Source organism: Lathyrus oleraceus, chromosome 2, assembly GCF_024323335.1.
Source record: "Lathyrus oleraceus cultivar Zhongwan6 chromosome 2, CAAS_Psat_ZW6_1.0, whole genome shotgun sequence".
In the NCBI taxonomy this organism is placed as follows: domain Eukaryota; kingdom Viridiplantae; phylum Streptophyta; class Magnoliopsida; order Fabales; family Fabaceae; genus Lathyrus; species Lathyrus oleraceus.
This window is the reverse complement of record NC_066580.1, coordinates 452,516,018-452,530,525: the sequence shown is the minus strand read 5'-3', so window position 1 is coordinate 452,530,525 and position 14,508 is coordinate 452,516,018. Positions and strand designations below refer to the sequence as shown.

The 14,508-nt window shown below is 30.6% G+C and overlaps 1 protein-coding gene across 1 annotated transcript; it reads right to left on the bottom strand.

The window, feature by feature from the left end:
* Positions 1 to 939: 939 nt before the first annotated feature.
* LOC127120293 (calcium uniporter protein 2, mitochondrial) lies at positions 940 to 3,278 on the bottom strand. Its single transcript, XM_051050704.1, has 2 exons — positions 2,550 to 3,278; positions 940 to 1,741 (listed from the first exon to the last, which is right to left on the bottom strand). The coding sequence occupies exons 1-2, from the start codon at positions 3,120 to 3,122 to the stop codon at positions 1,268 to 1,270; spliced, it is 1,047 nt and encodes a 348-aa protein (XP_050906661.1). The 5' UTR covers positions 3,123 to 3,278; the 3' UTR covers positions 940 to 1,267.
* Between the last annotated feature and the right edge of the window lie 11,230 nt (positions 3,279 to 14,508).

Below are 14,508 nucleotides of genomic sequence, written 5' to 3'. Positions count from 1 at the left end.
CTCATCGTGCTCAAGGGTAAATTGTGTTATCTCAGTCAAAATATATTAAAGACCTTCTAACATGTGCTCACATGCCAAATGCTAATGAAGCTCCCACACAATACTTAACGATCTCAAACTCAACAAGTTTTGCCTGAATACCTTCTCAGACCCTCATCACTACATGTCCATAGTTGGGACACCGCATTATGTTACTTAAACACATTTTGATATTGCCTTTAGAACAAGGCATGACAGTTCATGGCTTCCTCCTAACTACACATTGGATTATTGTCAAACAGATTCTAAGGTATCTAAGTGGCACAATCAGGTTTGGCCTCACTTTGCTTCCCTTCAATGCCCTTTATAAATTCTCTCTTCATGCATATAACAATGGTGATTGAGCGAGAGTGATGTTGATGATATGAGGTCTACCTCTAGCTCATATATCTTCTTTGGCCCTAATTTAGTCTCTTGAAGCTTTAAGAAACAATCACTTATGGACAGGTCAAAGGCAAAATATCGTGCTTTGACACATATGACTTCAAAGCTCTCTAAACTCTCTGTGTAGTTCATCTCTCTCACAATCCAATTTTTCTAAACTCTGTGTAGTTCATTTCTCTCACAATCCAATTTTTCATACACACAGTATAAATCAAACATCAAACATCAAATATATATATATATATATATATATATATATATATATATATATATATATATATATATATATATATATATATATATAAAATTCTCTCATTTATTGTGTAACAAACTAAGCTTTGAATGAATAAAGAATGAGAATCAGACATTCAATTCATCAAAGTTATCTAACACTTCTAACATAAGCCAACCCAGCCAAAATTACTTTGACCTGCTTTTTATGTGTGTAAATCAGAACCAAATTCAACTTTGAATAGCTCGAGCATAATTAAATCAACATTTCTACTAAGTTCACCCTTAGTTTGTAATGAAACTTTGATATCTCAAAATGTAATGTAAATTATGTGATATTTTACAAAAGATAGTTTGGACTGAACACTCTGCATCAGTTTACACAAAGCCGCATCTAATTCTAACAGAGTTAGCATGTATCTTAATGATCACATCTAATAATACAAAATGTTAGAAAAAAAACCCAAAAATTTCAGTTAAAAAACCCCAAAAATTGTTGCCCAACGGGGCAACTATTTGCTGTATTCTAAAGTCAATGAACAAGAACAAGTAGCTAAGGCCCTGTAACATTCTACATCTTTATTTTTGTTTCAGGCCAATTAACTCTCCTTTATCAATGATGCTGTGAAGAATTACCAACTGTGAGAGCAAAGGATGAATCAAACATTGGAGGAATGGTTGGAGAACAAACATCCTTAAGCTTATTGTACCTTTCAATGTCAAAATTGTAAAGCTTGATAAGACGCTTCTGCTTCGAGCTGAAACGAGCCTCATAGAAACCTTCGAATGAAGGCTCTCTCGCGGTCCTGAGAAAGAATGTGTAACCAGCCATGAAGTACATGGATGTTAAATAAAAGCAAATTGGTTCCATTACATCCCAAGTCAGCTCCCAAAAGGTGAGTCTCATGAATCCCACTGTTTGTACAATGAGGAAACCCAAACCTCCCCAGAGCTCGCGGCGAACTAAAGCATTGGCTTTGTTGTCAATGGCTAGTTTCTTCTTCTCCATTTCTTCGTATTCTTTTCTTATTGATTCCGGTACCTTTGATCCTGGTGTAGGAAGCAGACTTTGGATTGTTTTTGCAACCTGTATCACAAAATTTTACAGAATTTGGGTAAAATTTATCTAACTTTTCTCTTCCTTTCTACTTTTGGTCTCTACTATAGCAATTAGACAAACTTATTGTGAATTTGAAACACTTAACAATTCTATCTACCTATAAGGAACGTATAAGAACAAAATTATAAAACTCTAAACACCAAACCCCAATTGCGTATCACCATAGTGCCAAAGCCCCGCCATACCAGCCACTTTGCGGCGCCGCCGTTATAGTGAATTATGGCAGAAAATCCACGATATCGGCCAATATTTATAATTGCGGAAATCTCAAAAACTGCCGCATATAACATTCTAATCCTATTGTAATACTAATTGTATAATTTCTAATCCTATTGTAATACTAATTGTATAATTTCTAATCCTAATTGAACTAAACTATGAAAAAACTCTTAAAAAAACTAAATTTCCTAATAGTGAAGCCCTTGTGAATAATTATAAAATCGAGTGAATAATATGTGAGGAATGAAAGTTCTTGCGAGCAATCCTTTAAAGCTCTATTTTACCATCTTCCTGTAACACTTTTGTGAAACAACAAAGTTTCAATTTCCTGTGGGAAATAATCATAAAAAGATGATCAGTTTTCGGTATTTTCCAATCCAAATGAATGAAATGAACCTATCTTTGATTCCATCGTTCCACCTAACCCATAAATTAAAACACAACCCAGTAATAATAAACAAAAAAAAAAAAAACATGAAATGAAACTTTTTTAATTAAATAAAATAAAACTCAGAATTGAATAAACCGAAATAAAATAGAGAAATAAAGAATTTACCTGCTCCGGTTGAAGAAAAACTACATCTCCAAGAATAATCACAGCCGCAGAATCATCCAGCGTCTTTGCAATCTTAACCGCTTGATCATAATCCGAGCAATATTCAGAACAGATCCTAACCAACTCAGAAACCGTTATGCAGCTTTTCGCAGAACCCCTCAACCTCGCTTTCACCGATTCCAACTGCGCCACTTTCAACAACTTCTTCACATCACCGGCGCTAACACCGTCCAGTTCCGTCTTCTCCGGCAGAGGCTTCAGCCCGCCCAACCGAATGCGATTCCGAGCAATGTCCATCTCTCTCAGCTTATCCACTATGTTCCTCCCATTCATCTGATTCTGACGAAGCTCCGATTTCAACCCGGTTTGCTTCGGTTCAAACCCGGTCCGTTTGTGAATAAACCTCCTGAATATTCCACTCTCTCCCTTCTCCGGAGAAACATCGGAGTCACTCGCCGCCGTTGAACCGCCTCCACGAACGGAGGAAGACGAAATGCGACAATTCGTGAGATTCTGCGACGAGATTTTGGTGATATTAAAGAGACGTCGAGCAAGGGTTTTTCTAAAAGCCATTGATGGAAGAAAAAATCGAAAGCAAAGAATGAGAATGAAATTGAAGAAAGTGATGGGTAACAGAAACGGTATTTATAGTTCTACACACGTGAGAAATTCAATTTATCGTGAAAGAATCGGACACGTGGCGGAATAATGAGCGTTGGATTTAACAAAACGTTGGTGCTGACTCAATGTTGCATAAACGGATAAGTTAAAAATAAAATTAGAAATGTGAATTTAGGGTTTGTTAAAAATTAAAATAGCGTGTAAGGAGAAGAAAGCGAGAAAATGGGAGTTGATGCGGCTACTGGTTGCTGCGTCTACGCAAAACGTGTCGCCACATACACCTTATGAAAACTAGGGTTTATTCGCTGCCATACATGGAAATTTTGGAATGTGCTTTTTTTAACAAAATATAAAATAGGAATAATAATAAACGATAATCTAAAATATAGAATATGACATTCATTATTACTAAATCAGACGATACCTCTTTATTTTATGCAGATACGTTGAATAAAATTATATTATAATCTTATTTATTTTTGGAATATGTTTTTAAATTTCAATTTGAAGACATGTGGTGGTTAAATGCATGTATGATTTATTTTGTACAAATAGTATGTAAATATTATATTTTTAGAATTTTTTAAGGTGATTCTAAATCTAGTTTAGACCGATGAGTCAACGGATCGAACCGTAATTTAGAAAGGGAATTAGTCTAAATTGATTATTAGATTGATCGTATGATCATATGTCATAATCGGTTTGTGCGTCGAAATTTTTTTAAATCAAACAAATTTATGTTTATTTTCTTTTTTTAAAGTTAAAATGATGTCTTTTTATAAAATTAAAAAAAAAAAGATTATAAAATTTTAAAATAAAAATAAAAAATTTAAATCTAAATATAGAAAATAAAAATAATATTAATCAGATCTTTATCTTTATTCCCGAAGAAAACTAAACAAAAAAATATTTAATAGACATGAAAAATTAATTTTGTTTAAGATATTTTTTGTTTTCTTAAAGAGTTTAATGATATTATAAAAATAATATACGCTGTCAATGCACCATCCATTTTCTCTTTCTGGAGTGATATTGTATTTTTAGAACTTTTTTTAAATTAAAATATTTGGTTTAATCTAATTTAATACCTATAATCTTTTAAATTTATTGAATAAACGATGTATCTAATAATTATTATATATCAGATACATTAATTATTGAATGAATCTAAAAAGAAATGGTTGCTTATAAAAATGGCTAAGAGGGTAAGATTTTGCTTCATTTGATTTTATTCACGTTAGTTATTCACTTTAATTAGTATTTTTTTAATTTGACCACCAACCACCCCCTTAATTAGGTCTTGGATCTGAGTCAATTTTTTAAACATTTCTTCATTCAAAATAAAATATAATTTAAAACATTTAAATTACTTTTAATTTTTAATGAATCTGGCTCAAATTTTATATCAAATACATTTAAGCTTTGTTTGTTAAAAATAGCTATTAGCTGATAGCTTATATTCTATGACTCATGGTTGAATATTGATAGTTTATAATTTATTGTTGGTGGCGGATAATTTATAGTTGAATTAATCAATTTTTTTATTCAACACCCTTATTTTTTTTTGGGATTTGTTAAAATACAATGTATATGGGTCACATATGTTAGCAATAGTATTGAAGATTATTTCATTCTGAAATATTAAAAATATATGTAAAAAAAATTTAAATAAAATGAATATCAAAAGACACTCAATCTTTTAAATTATTCCTTACTATAAATATTAGTTTAATGTAATATGTGAACGAGGATAAATCCAAAAAAAAATATTCATAAAAATCTTTAACTTCTATGTTTTCCCTTCATAAATTTAGCAAGACTTATAAAAATTCAAATCAACAAAAATTGTATGTTGAAAAAAGTATATTCCTGTTTTAAAAAATGAAAAGATTACTCCCTATTATTAATATTATAAATAAATATTATATTCTTTAAATTTAATCAACACATTAAATTCTTTTTTGTTATTCAAAAATGTAGGTTAAAATTTTGTTTGGATTGATGGAATAGGATGGAGCAGAGCAGAATGAGATGGAGTGGAATGATATTTCATTGGATTATTTAAAATTCTATGGAGTGGAGCGGAATGGAGTGACATGGATTCCATTCAATTCCATCACTTACAACCATATTTATTTTCCTCCTATTTGGGGCGGAATGAATAATTTGTCTAATTTCGTTCTAAAATTTTCAAACAATGGAATGAGACATTTGTTCCGCTCCATTCCGTTCCCTCCCACTCCGCTTCACTCCACTCCATTTCGCTTCGATTATTTTATGATATCCAAACATAGCATAAGTTTTGATATTGATATATTAAAAAAAAATTAAAAATAGTTGATTTGATGATTTTTTTTGAACGAGACGGTTTTACAAAAACGGCTCCGGTTTTTTGCTTGAATGATTTTGGACGGTTCAATCCGGTTTTTCGGTTTTACTTCGGTTTTGACCCACTAACAATTTTGAAAGGTTGATCCAATCAAATTCATCTCTGGTTCCCGGTCCAACAACCGGTTGAATCGACCGGTTTAATTCGGTTTTGAAATTATTGGTTGTAATCTCTTAGATAAGTTATAGTATTAAGTCCTTTTTTTGTTCTTCGTGTTTTTGTTTTCTAATGTGTTTGTTTTCGTTTTGTTGTAACAAAAAGTTGTATTCAATATGAAATTTTACGGTTACAAAAAATAAATTACATATCAAGAGTGCATAAAATAATTATGTTGTGGAGGTTGCTCTAACATTGGGACAATCTTTCCGATTGTGTCCGGGTTGACAACATGTACCACATGATCTTACCATTTTATCAATCGTATCAATTTCTGTTCTAATACGCGTGTTGTTAGGGAGACCATTTTTCTTCCTTTGTATATTTTCGTTGTGCCAAAAGATGCCCCCTTGATATGTAGGCAAATATTTCTACTTTGCTAACACCGGGAAGTTATTATTGTACATATTGAATACGTTTATAACTTTGTAGATGACTGATAAATGCTTGGAAAGGTCATATTCAAACATTTGAACATGCCGCAATGACATGGGAGTAAGGCATACAAAAGGCTTGAAACTTTCTGCAGTTGCACCAACCTCTATCTAGTTGGATCCGATAGTATCCCCTTGGCATCCCCACATTATGGTTCATTGTCTCATGCACACTTAATCAACCTCGACGACTGTCAGAAATTGTAGCCACATGTGTGTTAGTTTTGGAAGTTTCCTCCTTCAAAAATTTCACACAACTTTCATTGAACAACTCCCCCGATTCTAATACTCAACTCCACGTTGAACCTCTGATCGCGAACAGTTACCCTAACATAAAATAGGTTGCTCTTACTAACGCGGATATGGGTAAGTTCCTGATGCCTTTGAAGACATGGTTTATTGATTCCACAAGATTTGTTGTCATTTGGCCTCATCATTGACTATTGTAAAATGCCATGGTTCATTTATCAATTGGAATATTATCGATCCACCTTAACGCATCCGCATTTGAAAATCTGGTTTTTTCACAGTAGTGTTAGAACGATGGTTGAGTTAACGCATACCGTGCGTTTAAAAATTATTTCTGAAGAGTCTTTTCGTTGATCTGCCGCATGAAGTTTTGTGCAATATGTCTAATGCAGTTGACATACGTAGAAGGAGGATCTTGCCAACCGTTATCAAGGTTATTGTATGCACTTTCAATAGATGCATGTCTGTCTGAAATCAAATAGAGGTTGGATTGCATAGCAACATGTATTCAAAGGTTCTTGAGAAAGAAACTCCAACCACCACTAGTCCCACCTTCAACCCAAACAAAGGAAATCGAAAAGATTTTATTGTTGCCATCTTGTGCCACTGCCATGAGTAAAGTTCATTTATATTTCCCGTACAATAATGTTCCATCAATTTGAATAATAGGTTTTCATAATGCAAAACGTTTGATGCATTGTTGAAATGCCCAGAAGAGTCGATGTAATGTTCTATTTCCACTAACACAAGTTCTGTCTGACGTAAATGTCGATAGTGTCTCCAAAATTGCAATAGTTCCTAGAGCATATGTCTTAAGTTCGACAAATATTACGTAAGTTCTTTTGTACAATTTCTCCCAATTTTTCGTTTATTCGTTCAACAACCTTAGTCCTCTTTATCCACTCCTTTATGTATGAAGAAGTAGAATTGTATTGTGTAACGATATGGAAGATTATTATACTCATCTTCAATGATAGTTCCTTGCTAAGGAGAGGCAAGATTTCTTGGCATATTATCTAAGAACTTAGTTTGCGATGATCCTGCATCAGATTAGTGGTAATGCAAGTGTGAGATGGATTCATAGAACTTATCTCCTAAGAATCATTTCTCTTCTTGTAAGATGATGTCAGTCAGAACATACAGAGCACGTTACGACATAGGATGACATACTTCATTGCATTGGTGCGATCTACGGTATAATCAACAGAGTTTTCCATGTGAAACTTTTTTATAGCTCCCACGCAGTCTTCTTTTGTACGAAACATGACTCCCACTTTTAACGCTCCCTCCGTCTGCATATATGGATTATAAAAGATATCTGACATTTACTCATCTTCATCCAAGTTGAAGTTTGTCATGTGCTCGGGCGAACAATACATATGGTTTGAAGGTAATGGATCTTGCTCATGGTCTACAAAGCCATCATTCACTATATAATCAATATGTGTCTCGTCTTCTTCTTCATCTTAAACGACATCGACATCGGTTCGGTCGTCGTCAATTTCTTTAAAAACTTGTGACTGATCAACAATCTGAGACAACTTAAACTGTTGAGGTTGTTTAAGTAAAATATACAACTTAATATTTTTGAATCCATAATGTTCGTGACTACGAAACATATTTTGAACATCTTCATCATCTCGATCCTTTGGCTGGAAATATTTGACTAGGTTATTGTAAAAAAAACTGGATTTTTGTAAATAATTTATGACACCGAACAAGACTGCAACTTCGCCTCTATTCTCTCTTTGAAATGCGGGAAATTTGATCTTATATTTATTGTAAATCGGGTACTATCGGTATTACGAAAAATTAAATCCATATATTTCACAGTCAAATGTCTCACCATTGATGTGAGCATTGATAATGTATTATGGTGCAGGAGCCTTTTTATGAAAATTTTGGTTTGGGAGTTGTGCAATTTGATATAAATAAGGAGATGAAAGCACTTAAATAGACAAAAAAATTGCATGGGGCAAATGCATGCATGTGCCACTACCTATGACACATCCATGGTATTACATAAAAAGGCGTCATTACCTATAACATGTCACATAAAGGTGACTGCCACCCTGCACCTTACATGCGTGCCACGCTGACACCCTATCCTGCATGCATGTCACCCTGACACCCTATCCTAACCCTACATGCGCCATTTTGATTGGCGCATATGAGTAAAAAGTGAAGCATGTGCCCATGGTATTGGTTCTTATGTCTTGCGTTGCATGCATAAAACGTAACATATGAAACCATTATTTCCTTATTACATTCAATTCATTTTCATTAGCAACAAACACATTTTCCTTAATCTTTTTTATCAACAACAAACACACATAAAATTTTCAAAATATGACTATCTTGACCATGGGTGATACACATAGAGGAACCATCAACAACATTGTTGACTTTGTAAGTTCTTATTTTGAAAAAATATATGTTTTTCGTTTCCTTAATGATTTGTTTAAAAATAAATACTTATATACATTTTCTTTTTCTTAATAATTTTTTGTTAGGATTCTAAGAGTTATTTTTGTCATGTACATGAATATGTTCCACATGACAAGTTGATAGAACCGTATTTACGACTTGTTGATTTTGATAATCTCCTCAACATAAACTCTTATTCTGTTTATTATAAATTTATTCTCACATTACAAGAAAGATGGATATCTGAGACACACATTATATCTTCCTACCGATGAATGTACCGTCACACTAGAGGACGTGTACATGTTGTTGGATCTATGTATCGAAGGTAAGGTTGTTAAAGGAAAGTAAACCAAGATAATGCAATATATATATATATATATATATATATATATATATATATATATATATATATATATATATATATATATAATTTTCAATTTTGATGTCTTGAAAACTAGTTCAGATACATCAATCAATCATCGAATTGAAAATTAAAAAGGTAATCAATTTAAATTAGTTAATGGATTGATGATCAAATTGTCGATAACAGTCACGAATGGATAATGAAAATTTACGATGAATTTTTTTTAGAAATCAAAAAACTTTATGCTTACTTTGTTTTAAAAGTTAAAATGCATTTTGTTATGATTTTTAATAAACAATTACAAAAATTTAAAATTTAAAATTAGAAAATTTAAAATTTAAAATTAGAAATAATAAAAAATTAAAATGTTATAAATAAAATATTTATCTTTATTTATTAAAAATCAATTTTTTTATAAATATTTTTAATTTTCTTAAGTGTCATCGTATTTTTTAGAATTTTTTAAAATTAAAATATTTGATTCTTCTTGATGTAATACACATTCGTCTTGATTTAAAATATTTTTTATTGTGGTTAAATTATATAAATGAAGAGATTAATTACTATACACTGTCAGCGTAAAAAGTTTTACTCCGTCGGTTCATCACCATCATCCGTTTGTATTACTTTATAGATTTTTAAAATAAAAGTCAAACTTCTTTTAATATCCAACGTCTATAATTAACTGATGGTGTAAAACCCTTTTACACTGATAGTGTATTTCAATTAATCTCATAAATGAATCATTAGACATACGATATAATCAATAGTTTTTTTAGTTCCACCACCAACCCCTTAATTATGTCCTTTGTAAAGTCGATTAATGGCCAATTTTTAGACATTGCTCTATCCAAAATAAAATATAATTCAAATGATTCAAATGGTTTTTAATGAATCTGGTCCAAATGTTATATCAAATACATTTAATTATTCCTATTTAAAATTTATTGTAACATGGATATTCTATATAAAAAGATATTAATATCTATTTTTTATGGAATTAAGTTTGGTTTACTATCAATGTAGATTTTATTACATTATCCATCAATGACAAATCATCCTATACTTGTATGAATTTTAATGTTTACTTAAGTATTGTTAATATTTTTAATAAATCTACAGTTATATAATTGATTGAATATATTTATATTGTTATAATACTCTAATTATTAAATCAATCTTTGTATTAAAATTTCACAATCGCAATTACGAATATTTTTTATCTATTTTTTCAATATAAGCATCAAATTTTATGTATTTTTATTTAAAATTGAATCAAAAATATTATGCTTTTTTTTATTATAGTCAGATGTCAAAATGATAAGTTTTATATTAAAATTAAAATCGATTTAATTAACCGACATCAAGATAAGTACAACTACCACATTTGTCGATGGAAATTAAGAAACACAAAATCAAGAAGATTGTAGATAAAGTTATATGTTTAATTACATTTAGAGTTAAATTGATTTTTTCTTTAAAAACTAATTCTACTTAAAATTAAAAATGTAACATTAACTTTAAAATTTATTTTTATATTAATTTTTTTTATATTCAAATTTATCTTTTAACTCACATTTTATAAATATATTCAAACATACTTTTTTATATAATATAAATTATTTTATATTCAATTTAATATATATATATATATATATATATATATATATATATATATATATATATATATATATATATATATATATATATATATATATATATATATATATATATATATATATATATATATATATATATATATATATATATTACAAAAATAATTTTCAACACCATTCAACCAACTAGACTAGAAAAATTCCTTGATTCAACGCACTTATTTTTGGGGACTGTGAATTGATAAAGAATTTCATGGCTCGCACTATCATATCATATCAACATAAACACACTTATGTTACAATAGTATTGAAGATTTTTTATCTAGAAGTATTTAAAATATATGTCAAAAAAAATTAAAGAAAAATTAATATTAAAAGGCGCTCAATCTTGTAGAGATTAATATACAATATTATTTCTATCTATAAATATTACTTTAATGTAATATGACCTTCTAAATTAAAGGTATAATATGACCTTCTAAATTAAAGGTATAAACAGTACAGCTTTTTAAATTCAAATTAACTCAAATAAAAATTAATAAAAAAATTAAAAGCTGAAAAAAAATCAAATTATATTAGAAGTTTTTGAATGTTATTTTTTTAAAATTATTATATATTGATCGAGTTTTAGATAGATTTTTTAAAATCTATCTTAACTGAACTGAAATATATATATATATATATATATATATATATATATATATATATATATATATATATATATATATATATATATATATATATATATGATATGTTTCGTTATCATTCAATAATATTTATTTTTAAATATTATTTATTAGTTTAATTTAATTTGATTATCTTTATTATTTTGTAATATAATTTTTAATATATTATATTTTATATATTATATCAAATATACTATTTATTATTTATTAGTATTTTTATAATATTAACGAAAAAATATAATTTATAATTTTTATATTCAAAAACCGGTCTAAATTAAATTATTAATAAATTGGATAGAATCATATTGAATTTTTTAACATATCATTCAAAATTGAATTGAATTAATTTTTTTGAATCAGAATAAATTTTTAACGCAAAACCTTTTCAAATTGCACCCCTAGATGGTAATAAAGTTAGAAAATAATATTTTCAAAAATCTTTAATTTATATGTTTCTCCGATTTATAAAAATTCAAATCAACAAAAGTGTGTATTGAAAAAAAAGTTAATTTCTATTAAAGAAAAAAAATGAAAGATTACTCCCTGTTATTACTATGATAAATAAATATTATATTTTTTAATTTATTAAATTATTCATGTATTTGTCTTTTAAATATAGGATAAATACATATGTTATTTTATGAACCTAATAAAAATAATATTTACTAATTTTGATAATGTTGGAAAGGGTGTAGCTAGCATGGTGATTATTATTATGTAATTGTAAAAAAATATAGGAGTGTATGGTATTCTTGTGCGGATAAGGGATATTCAGAGGCCTTCGTAGTTAAGGAATGTTAGGGTTTGTTCATGATGGTGAAAGATTTTTTTGGGTGAATTTTACGGTGGTAAGAGAGGGACAACTCATATGAGGTGAGAGACTTTGTGTATAAGTGTGATGTTGAGAGGATAATGATCTCCCTCCCTCTCCTATTAGAGAATATGTATTTATAGAGGCTCTTTGGGCCTAAAGGTTCGAGGAACCCTAAAAGATGGTAACCACACACTTTAAGACTATATGAGACAGTTGACTGCCTACTTTCTAGGGAATCGTGGTGTGACTTTATCCAAGTGGTTAGTGTCTAGATAACGATATTGTACACGTCTTTTCTAAGGGCGAGTCCATGACGCACAAAGGTTCCCTTGGGGCGATGTTTCATGGGTCGAGGACCCGCAAGTCGCCCTTATTTGGAATTCTCATAAATATATCCCTACACACAGTCCCTTAAGCACGAAGACTTTGTAAAGGGCGAAGTGTTTATAGACTTCTCTAGGTTTGAGCTTTGTGGTCGGGGGAGAATCCCTCAACTGAAGGTGACACTTTCAACGGGAAGTGAGTCCCTCAGTCTTAGGGGCAAATCCCTCAACTAAAGGCGTGATTTCTAATAGGAGGAGACTCCCTCGGCTAAAATGTGAGTTCCTCAGCTGAAGGAACCCTTTCTAATCGGAGGCAACTCCCTCACCTAAAGGGTGAGTTCCTAAGCTGAAGGCACCCTTTCTAATAAGAGGCAAGTCCCTTAACTAAAGCGAGAGTTCCTTGGCTGAAGGCACCCTTTATAATAGGAGGTGAGTTCATCAGCTAAAGGGTGATTTCCTCAATTGAAGGCACCCTTTATAATAAGAGGTTAGTCACTCAGTAAAGGGTGAGTTGCTCATCTAAGGATGTCACTTTAATGGAAGGTGAGCCCCTTAGTTGGGGATGAGTAATCACCTTTTTTCTAGATGTTTCATGGGCAGCCAAGCGTTAGTGGGAGACATCAAGTTTCACTTGATTGACCTTAGAGATTTCAAAATGTCAATCAATTATGATAGGTTGAGTGCTTAATGAAGAGAGAGTGTGTATAACATTTAATGCAACCCATGATGGTTTTCCTGAGGAAAACCAATCTAACCCATTTTTCTTACATCGCATCCTCTATGTGTAAGAACTTTTCCACTCCTCACGATAGTTATTCCATTGAGTGGATATATTTCTTATGCCATTGGACTTCTATAAAAGAAATTGATACATTACCCAGGAAAATTATTTTCTCTTTTCCTTCGGGTTCTCCATTTTTACTTCCTCAGAAAAATACATAAGTCAAGGAAAACTTTTAGAGGAGGAAACAAAAGGTTGTGACATTCGTTATTTCTCATAGGGCTCAAACATTGTTATTCTTGCTTTTTCCCTTTCCTCTATCCCAAAGCTAATGGCTAGGAACAATATCAAACATGTTCATGTGCAAGACGTTGCATCCATATACTCCAATTCTGACATGATTCGTAGGTTTCATCAAGTCATTGGGTTTTCCAATACAAAGCGTGAAAAGGATGTGATCATGGAACCATATTCATAAATGGAGAGAGCCAATATGAACACCGTCAGCGAGTCATCCGCCCCTTATTTTTATTTTCACCTACATGTCATCCACGAACTGGGAGTTATGGTCCCTTTTACCTTTTTTTAGGAAAAGTTTTTGATAACTGTTAACGTCGTCCCCTCCCAAATCATCCATAATATATGGAGTATCCTTAGGGCTTTCCAGATAATCTGATGTAATCTGGGTGCCCCCCGTCACTGTTTGGAGGTTCTTCTCTTTCTTTAGCACTATTTACTGTGAAATTTAGTAAATAAAAATAAGTTTTATTTTACTTAAGGGATTAAAATAGGAAAGATTCCATGACATATTTGTGTGAATCATGCTTTAAAAAAATTGACGTCAAACTCGAAATGTGAGGTTTGAAAATAATGACTGAAATTAAACTGTGAAATTGAAATGCAAGGAAAATTAAAGAATGTCTGGAACTAAATTAAATGTAGTAAATGAATTGAAAATAAAGACTTTAATTTGTAAAAGTGGAACGCATATACGTATATTCTTGACTCTTTTCTCACAAACACACGAATACTTTTAGTTTTGTAGAATTTATGTACAATTGTGGACCCTTAAAACATAAGTGAATGCCTACTTGTATACTAGTCCGAAGTTAACCGTCTATAAGGATCGACTAAGCAAAATATACCACATTTTCGT

What these genes read in the sequence shown, in the direction of transcription:
- LOC127120293 (XM_051050704.1), bottom strand. Translation starts at nt 3,122, where the DNA reads ATGGCTTTTAGAAAAACCCTTGCTCGACGTCTCTTTAATATCACCAAA. An exon ending in TTTTTCTTCAACCGGAGCAG is followed by an intron (nt 1,742 to 2,549) that starts GTAAATTCTTTA and finishes TTTGTGATACAG; the next exon opens with GTTGCAAAAACAATCCAAAG.